This window comes from Harpia harpyja, chromosome 13 (assembly GCF_026419915.1).
Source record: "Harpia harpyja isolate bHarHar1 chromosome 13, bHarHar1 primary haplotype, whole genome shotgun sequence".
In the NCBI taxonomy this organism is placed as follows: Eukaryota; Metazoa; Chordata; class Aves; order Accipitriformes; family Accipitridae; genus Harpia; species Harpia harpyja.
This window is the reverse complement of record NC_068952.1, coordinates 6,914,363-6,933,907: the sequence shown is the minus strand read 5'-3', so window position 1 is coordinate 6,933,907 and position 19,545 is coordinate 6,914,363. Positions and strand designations below refer to the sequence as shown.

General features: G+C 41.3%; 1 protein-coding gene across 3 annotated transcripts in view; it reads left to right on the top strand.

Moving 5' to 3' along the window:
* Positions 1 to 971: 971 nt before the first annotated feature.
* The window catches only part of CNIH3 (cornichon family AMPA receptor auxiliary protein 3), a 55,826-nt gene continuing 37,252 nt past the window's right edge, over positions 972 to 19,545 (top strand). For all 3 annotated transcript variants that reach the window (XR_008237890.1, XR_008237889.1, XM_052805450.1), the window contains exon 1: positions 972 to 1,297. Coding sequence is in view for 1 of the 3 variants with exons in the window: in XM_052805450.1 (XP_052661410.1) it covers positions 1,217 to 1,297 (81 nt within the window). In the remaining 2 variants the exon portion in view is untranslated. The remainder of the gene's footprint in view (positions 1,298 to 19,545) is intronic.

The window sequence follows — 19,545 nt, the reverse complement described above, 5'->3', positions numbered from 1 at the left end:
GAACTGAAATTCTTTTTAAGTTTTGTAAGAATATTTCGAATATATATATTCCATCCACAGTTTTCAGTATATTTTTAAATGGGACTTCTGGTGGTTCTGTGGTATTTTCTCCTGAAAACTTTTTGCTTACAAACCTGCTATATTGTGTCAGCTGATGTGCTCCAAAGAGGTGGAAGAACTTTTGGTGGTAACTCTAAGACAGATCACCTGCAGAAATGGCTAAGTCACATGTGGAGACACGATGGATGGAGTTAAAGATAAGAAGGCAGTGGCATACCCTTCCTTCCTTCCTTATTTTAAATAGGTATTTCAGCAATTTGGATATTGCGTCTACCTGAAAGTCATGAAGAACACTCTCCCAATTTGGGGCATTTAAAAAAGGTTTGTCTTTATTTAGTCTAACAGTAAATACCTTCTTCACCTCGTGGGAAAGGGCGGGCTGATCCTACTGTGCTGAGCTACCCCGCTTCAGTTCGTTAGCTCCTAGGCTCGGTTTCTGTCCCCCCTCTCCCCGTCAGAAGGCGGCCACCCCAGCGCTGGCCTCCCCACCGTGGGTGACGGCCTGCCACCGCCTCGGCCTCCCGCCAGCCGTGCTCCCCTCCTCGGCCAGGCCGAGGCGCCTGGGCACGTCTCACCAGATTTACCTGAAGGAAAAGATAATTTAAAAAAAAAAAAACCAACCCCCAAACACCTCAAGTTTAGGCATACAGTTATCTCCTCAGGATTTGGCCCAAACTGATCCCAGCCTACGCCCGTCCCTCTCACGCTGCCGTGATACACGACTCCTGTCAGACGCCGCCGCCCCAGGGGCGGCGGGACCCCGCCGCCGCCCCCGCTGAGGGGACCCGCCCCTCGGGGGCGCCCTGGCGGCGGGGCCGCCCACCGCCGCGCCTCAGCGGGGAGGGGAGAGCGGCGGCGGCGGCTGCGGTGGAGGGGCCGGCAGCCCCAGACGCTGACGGTGCTGCGGGGGTCGGGACGGGCTCGGCGGAGCGAAGGGAGCGGCGGCGAGGGGCGCGGCGGCCGCCCGGCCCCGCTCCCTGCCTGTCCCGGCTCTGTGTGCGTCTGTGTGGCGCTCTCCTCCGCCGTGAGGGCGCCCGGCCGCTTCGCCGCTCTCCCCGCTGGGATTTCGGGGGTCGCTGGTCTCCCGGTCGCCCGCCGGGACCCCCCCCCCGCCCCCCCCGGGCGGCGGCGGGTGTCGCGGAGGGCTCTCCCCGCCATGGCCTTCACCTTCGCCGCCTTCTGCTACATGCTGTCGCTGGTCCTCTGCGCCGCCCTCATCTTCTTCGCCATCTGGCATGTGAGTACCCCAGCCCCCCCGCCGCCCGCGGAGACCCTTAAAAAAGGCTCCAGCCCCGGGAGGCGGGCAGGGGTCGTGCCGTGAGGGGAGAGGGGCGGCAGGACGGGTTGGGGCTGGGGCGGACAGCCAGCCCCGCGCCTGAGGGGGGCCGAGGCGAAGCCCCCGCCGCCGGCGTCCCGCGGCGGGAGCGGGCGCTTCCCCCGCCTGTCCGCCCCGCAGCGGCGGCGGTGCCAGGACAGACCGACGAAACGTCCGCCTGGGTTATTTTACTTATTAAGTTTTTACAAGCGTAGAGACCAATGGCAGTGCTTCTGTGATAGCTTATAGAAACACACGCGACCGTCCGCGCTTCTGGGAAGCGCTGGCAGCCCGAGTGCCGGCCCAGCCGGGTGCGTGTGGAGACCTCCCCGCGCTGCCGGCTTTGGCCGAGTTAAAAGGGACGCACGACTCTAGCACCGACTGCGCTAAAACATGAGACCTTCGAGGTAAGAACAACAGTTTTTCTTGCCCGAGAATAGAGCGTTGTGAGGGAGAAACCGCCTCATACCTGATGAAGCGGTTAGGTTGTTTTTCCTTCAATAATTACTACGTTAATAACTTCTTTAAAAGTCGGATTTGAATGGGAAACTTCCTTGTCCTTCTAATGCACGAACGGGAGGTTGGAGTCCACCTTCATTAATTTCACTCGAAGGTGCTGGTGCTCATTCCTTACTGTACACTGGGTGACCGTGGTAGGCGTAAGCATGTAACTTAGAAGGCGTTTATTTCTGCAGTAGTGAAATTATTCTTATGTGTAATTTGCAATTCTTTTAAGTGGTTACATATTTTGGAATTATTTACGCTATGTATGTGCTACACAAATAACTTCATGCCATAAACATTCAGGATGGAACAGGGTAAGTTGAAAAATAGAGCAAGCCTCGTGAATGCCTCTACAGATACCTGATGGAATAAGATAACCCTCCCCACACACACACCTTTAACTAACAAGCAAGGGAGATGCAGAATTTATTTTTATTGAAACGAGAGTAAAGCTGCTAGCTTAGTTGTATGTAGGCGTATTGGAAGTATGAAACAGATCACTCTGTTGTGAGAATTCTTTGAAATGGAATTATTTTGAACTCTTAATTTGTGCAGTTACAAGTTTTTTCTTATTAATGAAACCACAAAAGTGTGATGGTAATGCTGAGTACAGTAGTGATGTCAAGTACTGCAAGGCTGAAAAGGGTGTCTAGCAGTCAACTACTGCACTCCTGTTCTCTGAAAAAGGAGTAGTAAAATTCAGATGATTATTCATGTCTTCTTTCGTCCTCTTCCCCAAACATGAGAATTCTACAGCTTCTTCAAAGGGTTTACAGTTAAAAGTGTATTCTACTCTGACTCTTGCTACAAATTAAACAGTTACTTTCTTCTTTATTATCACAATTTTAATGATTTTTTTTTTAATATATTTGAAGTCTGTTATCATCATCTTTTATCTGTCATCTTCTTCTTGGACTGAAGTTGTTGTCTGAAGACATGCAGTACTTCCAGCAAATCTGGCAAATTCTTCTTCCATGTATCAGTTTAATTACTGCAAATTTACTCCTAGTGAAATATTTTTCAACTTTCAGTCTGTAAACTCATGGAGACAAATCCATTAGTTCTAGAGCTCCATAAGAGGCAAGTAAGAAAGGAAACCTTTTGTCAATAGGCTTATGTTTATGGTGCATGTTTCTTATATCTGTTGAAAAATTGTTGAGGGGTTGAAATTGAAAATGGCTGGAAATATTGTTCTGTTGTAATAGGGCAAGAACTGGTACTGTCTTTTCTTCTAAATAGATAATATTTCTATTAAAATACATGTTTTGTGAAGGTCATAGAATAACAGATTTAACACCCTGCCAGAATAAACTTTTAAGCCTACCCGTTAACCACATATACAAAACACAAGGATTTTTATTATCCTTTCTATAAGAACAGTTATAATCTGGTTTCTTATTTCTTCTAAAATGTAGTCTAACATGTAGCTTATGTATTGAGTCATAGGAGTTTCTTTTACCTTAAACATCTCATTGTGAAAATCTTCCCAAGAAACAAAACTCCTACTTCTTCCCCATGACCATTTTTTTTTCCACTGTGATATACTTGTAAGGGACAGTAAATATATTTTTAATAGGTTCTCATAAGGGCAGTGGAGGATTTTAATAATTATATTTTCCTGTTAAAATGCTTTTTAAGTGTTTTGGGTTTTTTTTTTAAAGAACACATTTGGTTACTAAGAATAACTTGTTGATTAATCCGAGCTTCCCATCGTTTTGAAAGATTTCTGAGGTTCTAAGACTGAACAAGAATTTGTATTTTGTAAATTATTTTGAAGGACAAAGAAAATCTGTAGCATTTGGACTTGATATTGTTCTAACCTGAAGCTGGCTGAGGTTTGGGCAGTTATCTGGAATGAATTAACAGTGGATCAAATAAAATCTCATTTTCTTTCTGCTGGGAAGTCAGATGAATTATAATTTTCATTAATATTGATGTAATAGGTTCAATAAAAACTGTGAAACCAAAACAAAAGAAAAAGGTAAAATGAAGATTTTTATTTTTGGAAACTGTGCTTTTCTGATGCCTTTCCTCTAAGAAGTTAAAGGCTCTCTGTACATTCCTGTGCTCTGCACTCTTTGGGGGCAGACAGAATGAAATTGGTCAGAATATTTTAAAGGAATTGTAAACAAAATACAGAAACTCCTTCAGACAACTGGAACGTTATAATTTTTTTTCATACCTCTGAGTGATCTTCTTGTATAGGTTGCCAGTAGTGTCTATCATGATCAAAAAAACCCAAAAAACAAATTAGATACTACCAGAAATGTTTGTTTAAACTATGCATGAGATTGATCTTAATGTATTAGTGCTGGAATTTCACTCATACCTATTAAGTGAAAAAAAAAAGAGCTGAAAAATAAAATTCTCCATGTATTACATAATACCAATACCACTCTCTGTGGTATGGGAATTTTTTAAGCATTTAGGCTGTTCAGTGACCACATTACCTCTATCTGTAATGTCACAATATTAGAAACATCATGTAGAAGTGGATGTTTTCATGCCACTGTTGTGGAAAAGTACTAGAGAATTTAGTAGAGGATGGTGACCTTTCTGCTTGGTTTCTTCTAACCAGCCTCTGGAATTTAATAAAACCTTACACTCCCATTATAGAATTATATAGGCTATTTCAAGCAACTCTTTTGGTGTTCAGAGTAAACTTCATGTGACACTGTGAATTACTCCTTTCAAAATTCAGGAAAACTTTACCATCTGGGGCCTAAAACTTTTCCCTGTGTTTGAATTCTCATACAGTTTGGTAAAGTTGGTTATGTTTGAAGCCATATTAGCGGAATGTATATCAGCTAAATAAGACTGTCTTCAAATGAAGTTAGCAAGTGTCAAAATGTTGAGCGAACTTTGGTGAGTGAGTATCTTGGGGGGGGGGGGGAGAAGTAGCACATAGAGATACTCAAATCAACTGTACTGAGGTATGTACTGCATGGGACTTTAGCTGCAGAAATGCAGTTACAATAGCACTCTGCTTTACTAGCTGAGGTGGTATTTAAATGTGTTTTGGCCGAGGTGTCCTCTCATCTGGACTAATGCAGCTGAGCATATTTCAGTGCGGTTGCGTGATACAACTAACAGCAGAATTTGGTCTACTAACTACATAATTTTATATCCTCACCTGATCATGTTGTAAACTCAAGAACAGAGTATATGGTCTTCTTACTAATGATCACAGATGCTTTGTTTTGCTGTCCTCAGCTCTTGCTCTTCTTTATGAACAGCTTTTAACTAATCAGTTTTACTCCATTCCTAAACTATGTTGAACTAAGATTTATCTTTCTGTTAACTGAGCTATGTCAAGTCTGGTTGAACTCCCAACAAGATTTGACATACTACGTTCATTTCTAGTGTAGCTCCACTGAGTTGTGTCTGAAGTTGACTGAAGTTGACCAAATTGCGGTTTATTTGTCATCACTTAAAATGTGACATGCTTGTGTGAAATCTTGCAGCACTATTATTCTCTTCAAATACATTGGTTTTGGGTAATCCGAGTCCTTTTTTAATATTTTAAGATGGAATTATCTGCTTTGAGATTTGTTATTTTAAGGAAAGCTTTTAGAAAAGAGCTTTTCAAAGTGTTCCATTTTATAATACTGCAGTAAAACAATTCGTACATACCTAGAACATTACTGTTTAAAAAAAAGAATTTCTGTGGTGGGCCGTCTCTTTTTGAACTCATACCAGCATATCTTTGAATGTGTGCAACTGCTTCATAAACAGTAGTACTTAAGGATTGCCAGAAAGTATTAGGAGTATCATGCCAGTGAAAAAATTAATGGTGCCAGCCTGAGAAGTTGTACCAAATTGAATGCTTTTTGGAGTATTCTGATACAATTGTGAATTCAAATGAATCTGGGAGCAGCTCTCTGGCATAACGAGTTGTGTGCACTGAAATTGGTGACAGTTACTTGAACCAAGCATAAGAAGAATAAAGCAGCAGAGCATGGAATTTTTTTTTCTTTTTTTGTTTTATGCTGTTTTTTTTCCCCCCTTATTTTTCTTTTGAAGTGGGAGGATAGTATTAATCCTGATAAACTACCTTAATATGACTTTGGCTTGACTTAACAGTTACAAGTTCACAGGTATACTTAAAAACAGTGGGAGGCAGTGATTGAACAGAATAATACAAGCTAAGATTGACTTTGAGTTTTAAATTAAAGCATCTTTTTTTGCAAACACCGGGGAAAGAAGCCCTTGGAATCTATATTCAGTGCTGTTTCTGCTATTGGCTTTGTGTATTATATTTAGCAAACAGCTTGAATTATCTATGCCTTGTTTTCTTATTTAGTAAGTATGGGTAATAGTACTAAACTCCAAGTACTGCATGTCATTTTATTTAACATCTATCCCTAAAATGCCTTTGCTTTTTGACAGAAGGTGCTATGTACGTATAAGATGTTGCCACTTCTGTTATTTGTCACTGTACTGTCCTGGTGATGTGGACTGTACTTCATCAGTACTCAAGTTGCAGTAGCTTAGGTAAAAAATTCAAAAGCTCTCCAAGAGTTATTATCTATGTGGAATTTGGTGAGTATTCAGTATCTGACTCACTTAGGCTTCCTCATAGAATTCCTAGCCTAATTTTTGATAAATTGTACAACCTTAATTTTAAAGATACATAAAAAGTACACAAGAGAATCATTTCGAGCTTGGGTTGACAGCAAATTCAGTTGAGCAAAGCACTTTGGTCACAAAATAGGTGCTAGTCTGTCAATGTTCTCTACGTATCAGTGTCTCATTGTTTCTGTAACTTTGGTTTGGAGGATAGCTATCTGTCTTACCTGAAACCAGTAAAGAGATCCATGAGTTCACTTGAACCCCTGCCTCTCTTCGGTAAAAGCTGCCAGTCATCTCATTTTAACCTCTTTACAATGCTTTAGAACCTGTCTTGAAAAGAAAGTAATTTCCTTACAGACTTGTGGTCAGGCTTGAATTTTCTTTCAGCTATTGAAGTTCAGTGCTGTCCTTTAACGAGTCATTAATTCAGTTCTCTGAGAATATTAGATAATTATGTGATTAAAAGTAAAATCAGATTAAGGTTTGATGAACAGGAGCACAAATGCTGTTGTGGTATGTTATACATATTTCTTGAAGACATTTTTTCTTCTCTAAGTGGCTAAGCACATTGTCCCTGAAGATTTCATAGTCGTGACGGTTTAAGGAATGAGTCTAATATTTCCACTCTTTTAAAGACAGAGCACAACCAGATTGGCCTAGCTATAACATAGCTTGACAGTTCCCTTACAACTTTTCTTTCAGAAATTTGTCACGTTAATGCTGACAGACAGATATTAGACCAGGCAGCACAGGCTGTGGAGCAAACGGTATTTTATATATTGGAAAATAAGTATATTTCAGTTTAGTTACCTTGTCATGCTTAAATAATAATTAAAAAATTGTAGAAGTCTTTGGGCTCTACCACAGACTTAAATGCTATGGAAAGATTAAATTGGGCTTCTGTGTATGCTTGAACTGTCATGATGAGATTTATTCGGAGAAAGGTTTTAAATTGTGAGTGGTTGCCACTGGCTGTAATTCCAGATGATTCACAAGTCACAGTGACTCCATTAACTGTGTAAAATAAATGATTTTGTGGAGTCTCATGCTTCTCACAAAAATGTGCAGAGAACTATTTAAACGTTATTTGGTTGTCACATATCCGATATTTTTTTGGTTTTAAGATTAGTTGGAAAATCTACTTACTAAAGGGATTTCATATCCAAATTGGTAAATAATGTATTTCTAGTGCTTTTTTCAAACTGCTATGCTTGTTAATAAGCAAGGCAATATAGCTGTCATATTTTATTAGACCGTGAGTACAGCTCTTAGATTGAGTCTGAAGCATGAAGTTATAGCTTGTTACATGTATTTGTTTATTCAGCCACCACATTCTACATTAAATCACACTTAAAACATTGATTTCAACCCTCAGACATCTGGCTTAGTTGATTCCCCCCACACCAACATAAATATCCTTTTATCAAAATATTTTTCAGAAAGAGGAAGAAGCTCAGCAGAGAATAAGAATCTTTTCCTTACAGATACTAGACCTCTCTTTGACCTGTTCCTCTTCCTCAGTGCCTCTGACATGCCGTTCATTTATAACCAGCGTTGCTGCTGACAGCTGGAGGTGACTACCAGGCAATGAAAGTAGGTCTCACTTAAGTCATGAGCTGGGGATACTGAGAGACTTACTCTTCTGGAGATTGGTGGTTCTGAAAAGGCTTCCACTTTCTGTGGAAGCAAAGTATCTCTCCCATATAAAACAGATAAGAATTATTATTATTTCCATACTGCAAAGAGATAGTCACTTAAAGTCACAGGACAGAGTCAGCTGATGAGGTAAAGGTGGAAGAATGTCAAATACTACTTGATTTACTACATCATAGAATCATAGAATCATTTTGGTTGGAAAAGACCTTCAAGATCATCGAGTCCAACCATTAACCATGCCCCCTAAACCATGTCCTGGAGTACCCTGTCCACTTGCTTTTTGAATATCTCCAGGGATGGTGACTCAACCACTTCCCTGGGCAGCCCATTCCAATGTTTGACAACCCTCTCAGTAAAAAAATTTTTCCTAATATCTAACCTAAATCTCCCTTGCCTCAACTTGAGGCCATTTCCTCTTGTCCTATCTCCAGCCACCTGACAGAAGAGACCAGCACCCACCTCACTACAACCCCCTTTCAGGTAGTTGTAGAGAGCGATAAGGTCTCCCCTCAGCCTCCTCTTTTTTAGACTAAACAGCCCCAGTTCCCTCAGCCGCTCCTCATAAGACTTGTGCTCCAGGCCCCTCACCAACTTGGTTGCCCTCCTCTGGACACGCTCCAGCCCCTCCATGTCTTTCCTGCAGTGAGGGACCCAAAACTGAACACAGTACTCGAGGTGCGGCCTCACCAGTGCCGAGTACAGGGGAACAACAACCTCCCTGTTCCTGCTGGCCACACTCAACTTCCAGTGTTTCACAGTTGGAAACTCCCATCAAAAAAATTCAATTTGTGACCGTGATGCTATGCAGAGAGCAAGATGCAATTGTATTGAAAGAATCATTCCTATCAGAATATCCAGTTCCTGTTAAAAGAAATAATAACGGGTTCATAGATTAATTTTGATTGGAAGAGACCTAGGAAATCAGCTAGTCAAATCTCTTCTTCAAGGTGGGCCTGATTTCAACGTTAGGCCAGGCTGCTTATGGCCTTCTCCAGATGACTTATGAGCTGTTCATGGGTGGAGAGTCCACAGACTCTCTGGGAACCTGTTCCAGTACTTTACTCCTCCCACTGTGAACATTGTTTTCTTACACACAGCTGTAATTTCTGTGGGTGCAACTTCTGATTTGTGTCTCTTGTCCTCTTGGTGCATGCCCCTGAGAAAAGCTGTGTGCTGACTTCTGTCTAACCCACCCCAGGAAACTGAATGAAGTAATTAGATCCCACCATAGCCAAACCCACTTCCGTCAGTCTTTCCTTGTATGTCATGTGCTCCAAACTTCTTTTGTCCACCAGTGTCGTGGTTTAACCCCAGCCAGCAACTAAGCACCAGCTTACTAGGAAGAAAATTAACTCTATCCCAGCTTACTAGGAAGAAAATTAACTCTATCCCAGCCGAAACCAGGACAGCCAGAATGGCCAGGTCCTTTTCTGCTTGGTTGCTCCCAGACTGTATTGTTTCATGTGGATAGTCTATCCCAGGTTGCAGGACTTTGCCCTTGTCTTGGTTGATCATCGTGAGGCTCTTGCTGGCTGATTCCTCCAGCTTGTCAAGGCTGCTCTTAATGGCAGCTGTGTGTTCCAGTGTGTCAGCAGATCTCCCCAATCTGGTGTCATCTTTAAACTTGCCCCATCTGTTTCATTTTCCAAGTCATTGATGAATGTGTCAAACAAGACTTGCTCCAGTATTGATACCCGAGGAAATCCACGCCTAGCTGGCCATCAGTCAGACTTCAAACTAGTGACCATTACCCTTTCAGTCTGATAGTACAGCCAGTTTTTCACCTTGTAGTCTGCCCATCCTATCCCCCCAGTTTGAATATGAAACTTTTCTGCTGGGACACAGCATCGTCCTCTTGCTTAGTTTTTCATTGTGTGCCCAGGAAAATTCAGAGGAACGTCAATGCGCTTTGTGAAGGCAGGACAAAAGTCTATATTTTTCTCCACTTCCCATTGAAAAACTATTACTATATAAAGAAAGGATTTATTTTAGGAATGTCATTGTGAAAAGTTACATTAGAAGGCACTGAAAAATCACAAAACATTTACAATGGAAGTAGGTTTTCTCAGCAAGATACTGCAGGAGTGCTGAACTTGCAGCTCCAGTTTTGATAATGTGAGCACATGAAGCAGAACATAAGGGAGATGAAGAAATAGTGCCTTCATTGAGTTGTCTCATAGTACACTGCTTGCAACTCCTCACCAACTCAATAGGTCATGAAAAACCTTTGGGTTGTTTTTGGGTCCTTTTGTATTTCTACACTTTTGTGGGTCATGTCATATTCTAGCTATCAGTGTTAGATTTTTTTATTTTTTTTTTTAAATACAGCTGGAATTCTAAGCTAAGCATATCACTGGAGGAACCGAAGTTTAAGAAATTAAGGAGATCTGCAGTAAAATTGTGAGAATTACTAAGTTATAGTCCTTGCAATTCTCTGATAACAGATACTGTGCAAGTACCAGGCATTGTTGATACAAGCGCCCTTTTTTTGAATAGAATGACATTTGATTTTTTGAATGCATTTAAATGCCAACCATCTCCATGCTGTGAGTCACTGTTTCAAGTGTTTGATTGTTTAGTCAATCTTCTGCTTCATTATTATTTTATTGCGTTATGAGTTCTGGCTAAATAGTTCACATTGTATCACCATCTAAGTATAAACTGCCTTGTACATTCACAGAATGGGCATTTATAAGCAAGCATAATGAAGGCTCCACTGAGATCCATTTGATTGCGTGTGCTTCAGAGTTGTTCTTCCCTCAGTATTATATAAACACTATTAGCAGATCCTTTAGAAAATTGATTTTCTGATCATTTAAGTGGCAGGCCTGTTTGGAACTGTGGTGAAATGTATCCTTAGCCTTAATCATGCTCCTGTAATTAAGCTAAGGAGTTTCATAAGAACGTAGGTGAACAGATGAGGATGCTTCTTGGGCTGCTGTTATTTTACTCTCAAGGTTTGATCATTTTTGCCCGCTGCTGTATCCCTTCCCCTTGCCCTGTTTCTGCAACCACAGCTGTGTTGCTGCTGTATTGCTTCACCTTGCCTTATCTCTGCAAACACAGCTGTGTGGCTGATGGCTGTTTCACGTGTGTGTGTGTGTGTCTTGGCCTTGAAGTTATTTCCTCCAAGTTCTGCCTGACCTCTTTCTGGCAAAGAATGAAAACTTGGGAAGATCTTGAATCTGGTCATTCCTGCATTAGAAGAGCCCCTCTTCCCTTGTCCAGCCTCTTGCTGGTGCAGCTGGGCTCCTGCTGTGCCACTGGGAGACAGGGAAGCACAGATCCAGCGACATTTCTGCCTGCCGCCCCGCAGCGGGCTCCTCTCTGAGACGGCATCAGTAGGGCCCCACTGTTGAGTGGGTAATGGGGAATAAAAATGGTGTGGGAAGGGGGGAAATGGGACTGTGGGAGGGAGGAGTTCAGGGAGAAAGATGTGAAGGAAAGAGCAAATGAGAGGAAGAAAATATATGTATGAGTAAGGGACTAACAAGAGGGAAGATTGAGAGCACAGAATTCTTGTTTGGGAGATGATTATTTGAGAAGAGAAGGCTGCCTAAATCCAGAAGGTATGGTTGAATTCAGGTGGTGGACATTTTTGGACAGCTTGTGTAATGAGTCTTCTGTGTGGGTATGGTGTAATGCGTGACATGCTTGAACAGATTTTTTTAGCGACAGAAGCCAGATGCCCTTATGTGTTTCCTAGATTTTGGCGAATGTGCATAAATCGCTGCTGCCAGGAATCGAGAACACGAGAGAGGGGAAAAGAAGTAGCAGCAGCAATGTGAAACCTGTGAGGAAATGGAAGAGAACTCAACGTAAGGACCGTGTGGGGGAAAGGAAAATAATACTTCTCCCAAGCATATACTAGTGTAACAAAAATTTTAAATGTCAAAATAATAACTTGTAACAATATGTAGGAATCTTTGAAAGCTCAGGAATAGAATAAATTGTGGTGTGGTGATAAGATTGGAAACTTACTTAGAGACAGCAAGAGCCAACTGGCCAGTCTCTCATCCATGACTTTTATCTTACTGATACTGAAAATAATCTTCTCTTTTGATCTCATTCTCTTACCTCCTTTGGAGCAAATAGTTTTTCTAGTTGTATCTATTCTGGCACATTTTCCCATCTGTTTACTACCCTGTCCCTGAATTTATTCTGCAGAAATGTCCTGTTTATTTCTAGCTTCGGGATTATCAGCTTTGTGCTGTTAACTAATAGAAGTGCTTCAGCTGATTTTGAGAATTTTATGAAGATGGAGCTTTGTGGCTTCAATCTGTCTGTGCCTTTCTCCTCGCATATCCCCCATACTGTAGGATTGATGAGAAGAAAAAGACAAGTAGAAAAGTTGCATGAGAGCACATTGCATTTAAGGTGGGGTAAATTAGAAATGATTTGTAATTTTGAGGAAAAACAAGGACAGAAGAATACACCCTCTTGCATCTATAGGTAGTCAGTTATATTGCTTCCAGGCAGAATTAACCTGCTGTTGGTCCAATGTGACCAGACTACCACCCTTCCTCCTACCTTCCACATCTGGCCAGCCTTTTGTATTAGGTCTTTCACCAACTCGCGTCTAGCCTGTCCTTGGTTTGGTGTGGAAGAAGCTGGGTAGTGAAGAATTTGGCCTATAAAAGTAGATGATGTACAAATCTGTAGCAATGAATCTGTGATATAGAGGTAGTGAGAAATACATCTTAGTTGTTTCATTTCTTATTGTGCTTTCTTGGTATGGAGTTTAGTATAAAGAGCAGCAAGGGTGAAGCAGTGCTCTCTCTTGTGCTGAAAGCAGAGCTCCCCAGCCTCTCCTGGGTGTGGATAGAAAATAATGCTGTTTTCTTCTCACCTTGGTTGGTTGAGAGGTCTGCAAACCAGTTCATCTGCACTAGTCATTACCTGAATCAGAGGTGCAAATCTGAGGTCAACACCTCAGCTGTAAAGCTGAGATCCAAACTCCCTGTCCTGGTTTTGGCTGGGATAGAGTTAATTTTCTTCCTAGTAGCTGGTATAGTGTTATGTTTTGGGTTCAGTACAAGAAGAATGTTGATAACACGCTGATGTTTTCAGTTGTTGCTAAGTAGTGCGTAGACTAAGTCAAGGATTTTTCAGCTTCTCATGCCCAGCCATCAAGAAGGCTGGAGGGGCACAAGAAGTTGGGACAGGACACAGCCAGGAGAGCTGACCCAAACTGGCCAAAGGGGTATTCCATACCATGTGACGTCATGCCCAGTATATATAAACTGGGGGGAGCTGGCCTGGTTCCTGATCGCTACTCAGGAACTAACTTTGCATCAGTGGGTGAGCGGTGAGCAATTGCATTGTGCATCACTTGTTTTGTATTTTCCAATTATTTTATTATTATTAATGTCGTTTTAATATTACTATTATTATCATTATTATTCTCTTCCTTTCTGTTCTATTAAACTGTTCTTTTCTCAACCTACAAGTTTTACCTTGGGGTGGGGGGGAAGTGAGTGAGCGGCTGCGTGGTGCTTAGTTGCTGGCTGGGGTTAAACCACAACACTCCCATAATTTGCTCTTGACCCACTGAAGAGATCAAGACTAGGGGTGAAGCTTTGGCCTAACTTTTATATATCTGTTTGTTCAGTTTATCTGCAGATATGGTCTTTGTTTGCATCCTTTCCAGGACAGAAGAAAAAGCTGGCACAAGAGTCTGTATGACCTTTGCTAGGATGCCCTTTCTTAGCTTGCTCCATGTGTGGCTGTGACTGGGAATCCATGGTGTAACAGATTGTTTGTTTGCTTTTCAAGACAGTCCTGACTATCAAATCAAGTTAGTGCCTAACTAACAAGTGACAGCATTCCTGATACGACATGTCAATTTGTTGTCACTGGTCCTCTGTGGGTTTGGGATTTTGGTGCTGAACTGAAGAAATCTGAAGTGGTTAGATACTGAACTGTTTAAAAGGTTTTGATCTTGTTATCTAAATGGAAAAACCAGTTTGTTTTAGAAAGAATCCACATAAAGTACTCCATTGCATATAGGAAGAGGAGAGTGTATGCAGGGCAGAATATTGGCAGCATGCTTGTGTCAAAAGTACAAGAAGTGTGGGAGATTTATATGCAGTTCCCTATTGCTGCAGAGATGCAACCTGTATTGCCCATAGCCTACAAAGGTGCATAGATTTTGGGCCTTTTGGGCTGGTGGAAAACATTGCCAAATCCTGTGTAAGATTTTATTGGTAGAAGGAGAAGAGCATGCATACAACTGCTTGGGAGTGCCAACTTCATACCTGCTGCCTTTGATTCAGACACTGACGTTAGCTTCACCACTGACCTGTAGAGTCTCCAGACGCAGGTATGCTGCTAAATGGAATGGTCTCACACTGTATAAAATTCTTACACAGAAATGTAAGAGTAGATCTCTTGCCTCTGTAATCCCTTCAGTGAAATGTATATTTATGCCTGGTAGCATGATACCAGCAGTGGAACTGACACTGTTATCCATGTTTCAAAAAAATGAGTAGCCTGATGGTTCAGGTTCTCTTGTGAGAGATAGAAGACATGATTTTTTTAAGTCAACTGAGGCAAAAGAATTGTTTCTACCACACTGAATGTAATTAAACTTAAGTAACGCATCTCCATGTACATGCAAGCTTTTTTCTGTTCAGAACAATGTGGTGTATTCACCAATTTTGTTGCTAATTGAAAATGTGGGTTTTTTCTTAATATTGGTAACAACTGTTTGTGTCCCTTTAAAGAAAAAAAGTTGAGGAGTGTGTTTGATTCACAGAATACTGCTACTTTCTGAATTGTTTCCCTGTGCCGAATGCAGTAATGTGAGGTTTAAAAAAAAAAAGAAAAAAGAATTGCGACAACAAAATGATTAAATCCTTTGGGGCGGGAGGGAAGCATGGCAGTCTGGACTTACCTTAAAAATTCCTCCTCTGCTTGAGGTCTGTTTCGAAATGTGTTCTAGCTGCAGGGAGCAAAACTATTAGCCTATTTAGAAGCAGGTTCTGTACAGCTATATTAGCATCATCCATCCTCCACAGCTTGCTTGCTTGTCTTCCTTCTTTTAACGAACTGCAGTTTATATGTGCACAGCTGATTTTTGCCTGGCTGGATTTCAGCTGGTCTAGACTGGAAGACAGTGAATGGGTATAAAGTTGTGGTACAAGCATAGGTAATCTCTGAACTCTGTATTTGGGGAATAGGTGGGACATTTGTCTCTCTCTCGAAGGACAGGGTTGACATCTTTCGGGATAACGGGGGCACATATTTCAGTGTCTGTGGTGAGCAAGTGAAATCTGTGTCCAGGATCCTGTTGTTGGCCAGTAAAACTGTTTCCCCTTGCAGTTGGATGAAATTATTTTTAAAAACCCGTTTAATAGCAATTGTAGAAATCTGTCAATAGATGCTTGTCAAATCATCCCTCTGGGAACAATCTGTTTGCAACAGAATTTTGCAGCTGCTGAGGTTTTTTAAGTGGTTTTGTCAAAACTAATAACAAGAAGTGAATTCTTCACATTCAGAAATCAGGTTGCTTTTTCAAATTATTGTCTGCAATGTTGAAATAATAACCAGTAACTCATGGAGATAGTAAGTTTCCATTGAAATCACTCAAAGCTCTGTACAGTATGGTTGTATTCCTGAAGATAAATTTCTTTTTCACCGTGTGGATGGAGTCTTTCATTCTTGTACTGATAGGTGGACTGTTTCAGGTGACTGCCAAATAATTTTTCTTAGTGGTTTCTCCTGCATCTCTCTGCAGACTTGGAAATCTCATTTGGCATAGCTGAAGTAATAATACTGCTTTTGTCCATCTGAATAGTTTTTGGGTTTTTTTTTTTTCATTTGTATAGTTTTTGTTTATGCAGGGGAATACAGTGGTGTAACTATAACAATGCAGACTGGTATGTTTGTGCACGTGTGCTCTCAGCAAGAGAGCCTTCCTCTATGGATTTTCATCAATATTTAATTAGAGTAGTATTTAATTAGAGTAGTATAATTACACCTCTGCATTTCCACAGGTACATAGGAAAGCCTTTTGAATCAATTTGCACAATGGAGATTATGCGTCTTTTAATTTTGCATATTGGAGTTTCTCTTGGAAAAGACTTAGGATCTGGCTTCAATACCTGAGAAATTACAGTAAGATTTTCATGACCATTAAGTTAGCTTAAGCTTCCAGTTAGAGCCTGAAAAGTTTAAATTGTGTTGGCCTAAATGTAACATCCTTTTACAGACAAAAGAACTTCAATAAAAAATGAAGACTAGGTGCTCAGGTGTATGTTTGTGCAGCCCTGGATGGAGCCACAAGAGCTTTGTTTGCATTGACAATGTGTTCAGATTTCTGCGTGGAGAGTTGTTTTAATAGTGGCAGCATATGAAATTCAAGTTAAGTAGAGCAAGGAAATGCCATACAATTGTTAGTGTGAAATATGACAAATAGAACAATTTTCTACCCTTGAGTGATTTAAAACCATTTGCAATCTTAATCCAAAAAGGCACTGCTTAAAGCAATGCTCTGCTCTAGAGATGAACAACAGTACAATAATCAGACAGAAATGCATAGTTTCACTTCTCATATGTTACTAGTCTACGGACAGTATTCTTTGTTTCCCCTAACATTTTATATGGTGCAGCAATCCAGAGGCTTTGGTGGTTCTGCCACTGATTCTGTAAATCATTTACTTTCTCTGAGCTTCATTTTTCCCCCTGTATAAAAAATGGACATGATATTTTCCTTGCGTTTGTTAAGGCCTTCATTGCCTTGATAGGAGATTTATAACTGTAAAGCATTGTTACTTATTATTGTTTACTTTTATTAATATGTGGTGAATTAATAAGTGTAATATTCAGAAAACTAAATACATTGGCGAGAGATAAGAGAAGAAAGGAATACCTTTCATTTCACTTTCCTTTCTGCACTTTATTTGGCTGTAGTGTTAAGGTTCTCATCATAACCAACATTACAGATACACTGGTCTGGGAAGCTACCAAGTTACATGGGCAGGTATGATGAAAACCAAGATTTAAGCCTTTTTTTCTTTTTTAATAGGAGATGTTTAACAAAAGGATATAGACAAGAAATAAAATATGGCTAAAAGGATAGAATTATCTGGCCTTTGAGGCAGGTTGCCCATCCATTCATGCAATTTTGAATAATCTTTCTAAGCAACTCCTGTCTGTCACTCTCTAATAGAGGAGAGAAGAGCTCTTCGTACTAACAGAAAGTCAGGAGGGGTGATTTCCACTAGAGTTATACTTGACAGTGCAAAGATCACTCCAAATTATTTTGCTTTATGTCCTGTCCTTGCTTCATTGGTCATGTAACTGCAACTTCCAGAGGGATTTAAGCCTCACTTTAAATACAATTAGGGTGCAAATGTGCCCCAATATGGCAACTTGAAATACCAGGCAGGTTTGTAGCTGGGATCATATGGAGAAAGGCAGAGAACTAAGTCATATGAGATAACATTGAGACATTGACTGATATACCCATGTGCTGGTTTTGGCTGGGATAGAGTTAATTTTCTTCATAGTAGCTAGTATGGGGCTATGTTTTGGATTTGTGCTGGAAACAGTGCTGATAACACAGGGATGTTTTAGTTATTGCTGAGCAGTGCTTACCCAGAGCCAAGGCCTTTTCTGCTTCTCACCCCACCCCACCAGCGAGGAGGCTGGGGGGGCACAAGGAGTTGGGAGGGGACACAGCCGGGACAGCTGACCCCAACTGACCCGAGGGATATTCCAGACCATACGATGTCACGCTCAGCATATAAAGCTGGGGGAAGAAGAAGGAAGGGGGGGACGTTCGGAGTGATGGTGTTTGTCTTCCCAAGTCACCATTAGGCGTGATGGAGCCCTGCTTTCCTGGAGATGGCTGAACATCTGCCTGCCCATGGGAAGTGGTGAATGAATTCCTGGTTTTGCTTTGCTTGCGTGCGTGGCTTTTGCTTTACCTGTTAAACTGTCTTTATCTCAACCCATGAGTTTTCTCACTTTTACCCTTCTAATTCTCTCCCCCATCCCACTGGGATGGGGAGAGAGCAAGCAGCTGCATGGGGCTTAGCTGCTGGCTGGGGTTAAACCACAACAACCCATCTGGCTAATGGGGAAGTGCTGTTACAAATATCAGAGCACTTGCTTGTTTTAGAGATAAGCGGTTAAAACCAGTCAAATAAAGGGGTGAGGGAAGGAACATTGTCAAGGATAGGCAAGGATTAAAGGTTTATTCTTTGATACTAACATGCAACATGGAGTTGCATATTTCACCTGTTAGGGTAATATATCCATGTGAAATTACAGCATTAGTAATGTTTAAGCTGAATGATGGGTTTTGTCTTTCTGACTTTATCTGCTACTTTGTCAGGGCATGTATGTTTAAACTTTCACGCATTTTGCAGTAGTCTGCCTGCTACAAAGACACAGAGGTATTGCATCGTTTGTGCATGTCATTGGGAGCTAACACTGTATTCTGAAAGCTTGTGATGTGAACCAGGCAGGCAATATTTATTAACTCTGTTAATACGTTCCTTATCTGAAGTACAAACCCACACAAACACTGTAGGTATTTAGCCTACAGGGCTTTCTAACACCATTCTCCTGAATCTGAACTGCTATATAAATAAGCAGATTTTAGTGCATCTTTGGGTCATCTTTTCAAATAAGGGATATTGAAGCCCATAAATGGCAGTGGTGATATCTGTCAGTATAAAACTCTTTCCGGTTTCTGGATGATGTACTGAGTTCCGTTACTAATTTGGAAGCTTCTGACTATTGAGACAGTTCCTACACCTGCCATATATAAATTCCTGCAGTGTGGCTTTGATGCAGGGGTGCAGAGTAGAGCTGTGTCAGGCCTCTCTGCTTAATCAGTTCCTAATCAAACTGAAGCTGTTAAGATGCAGTCATATGGGTAGCGTGCAAGCAGCTTTTCTTATCTCTTTGGCCATAGCTTGACTGGGTAGATTTCCCTGCCTTCTGAGTCGTCTTCAGAGGAAATTCCTGCTGCACTTGCTTGTCAGGGAAACTTCTTCCCTTGGGATGCAGTACTAGGCACAGAGTTCTTTTTGGACTCGGTCCCTGCTTAGATCAGCAAGGGGAGAGTGTGGTGTCCCCTCAACCACAGAGAGCTGAACCTGCTGGATAGCCCAAAACAGGAACCTTATTTCACCATTTTTTATTTCTCTGCCATTCATTATTGTGCTATCATATTATCCATGGCCCTTTCCTCATGTTCATAAGGATCTTCCTTCTCCCTGCTGTTAGAAGTAAGGGGTTAATAATGCAGGGATAATTTGATACATGTAACTTGTGTATAAAGGCTCTTAAAGAAATTTGGCAAGAAAAAGGTTTTGACTTTTTCAAAAAAGGGATTGGTTAGATCTAGTTGCTATTGGCAGGTGTCAGTATAAAAGGCTCCAGACAACCAAGAGTTATCCACTATTTTAGGAAGAAATGAAGTA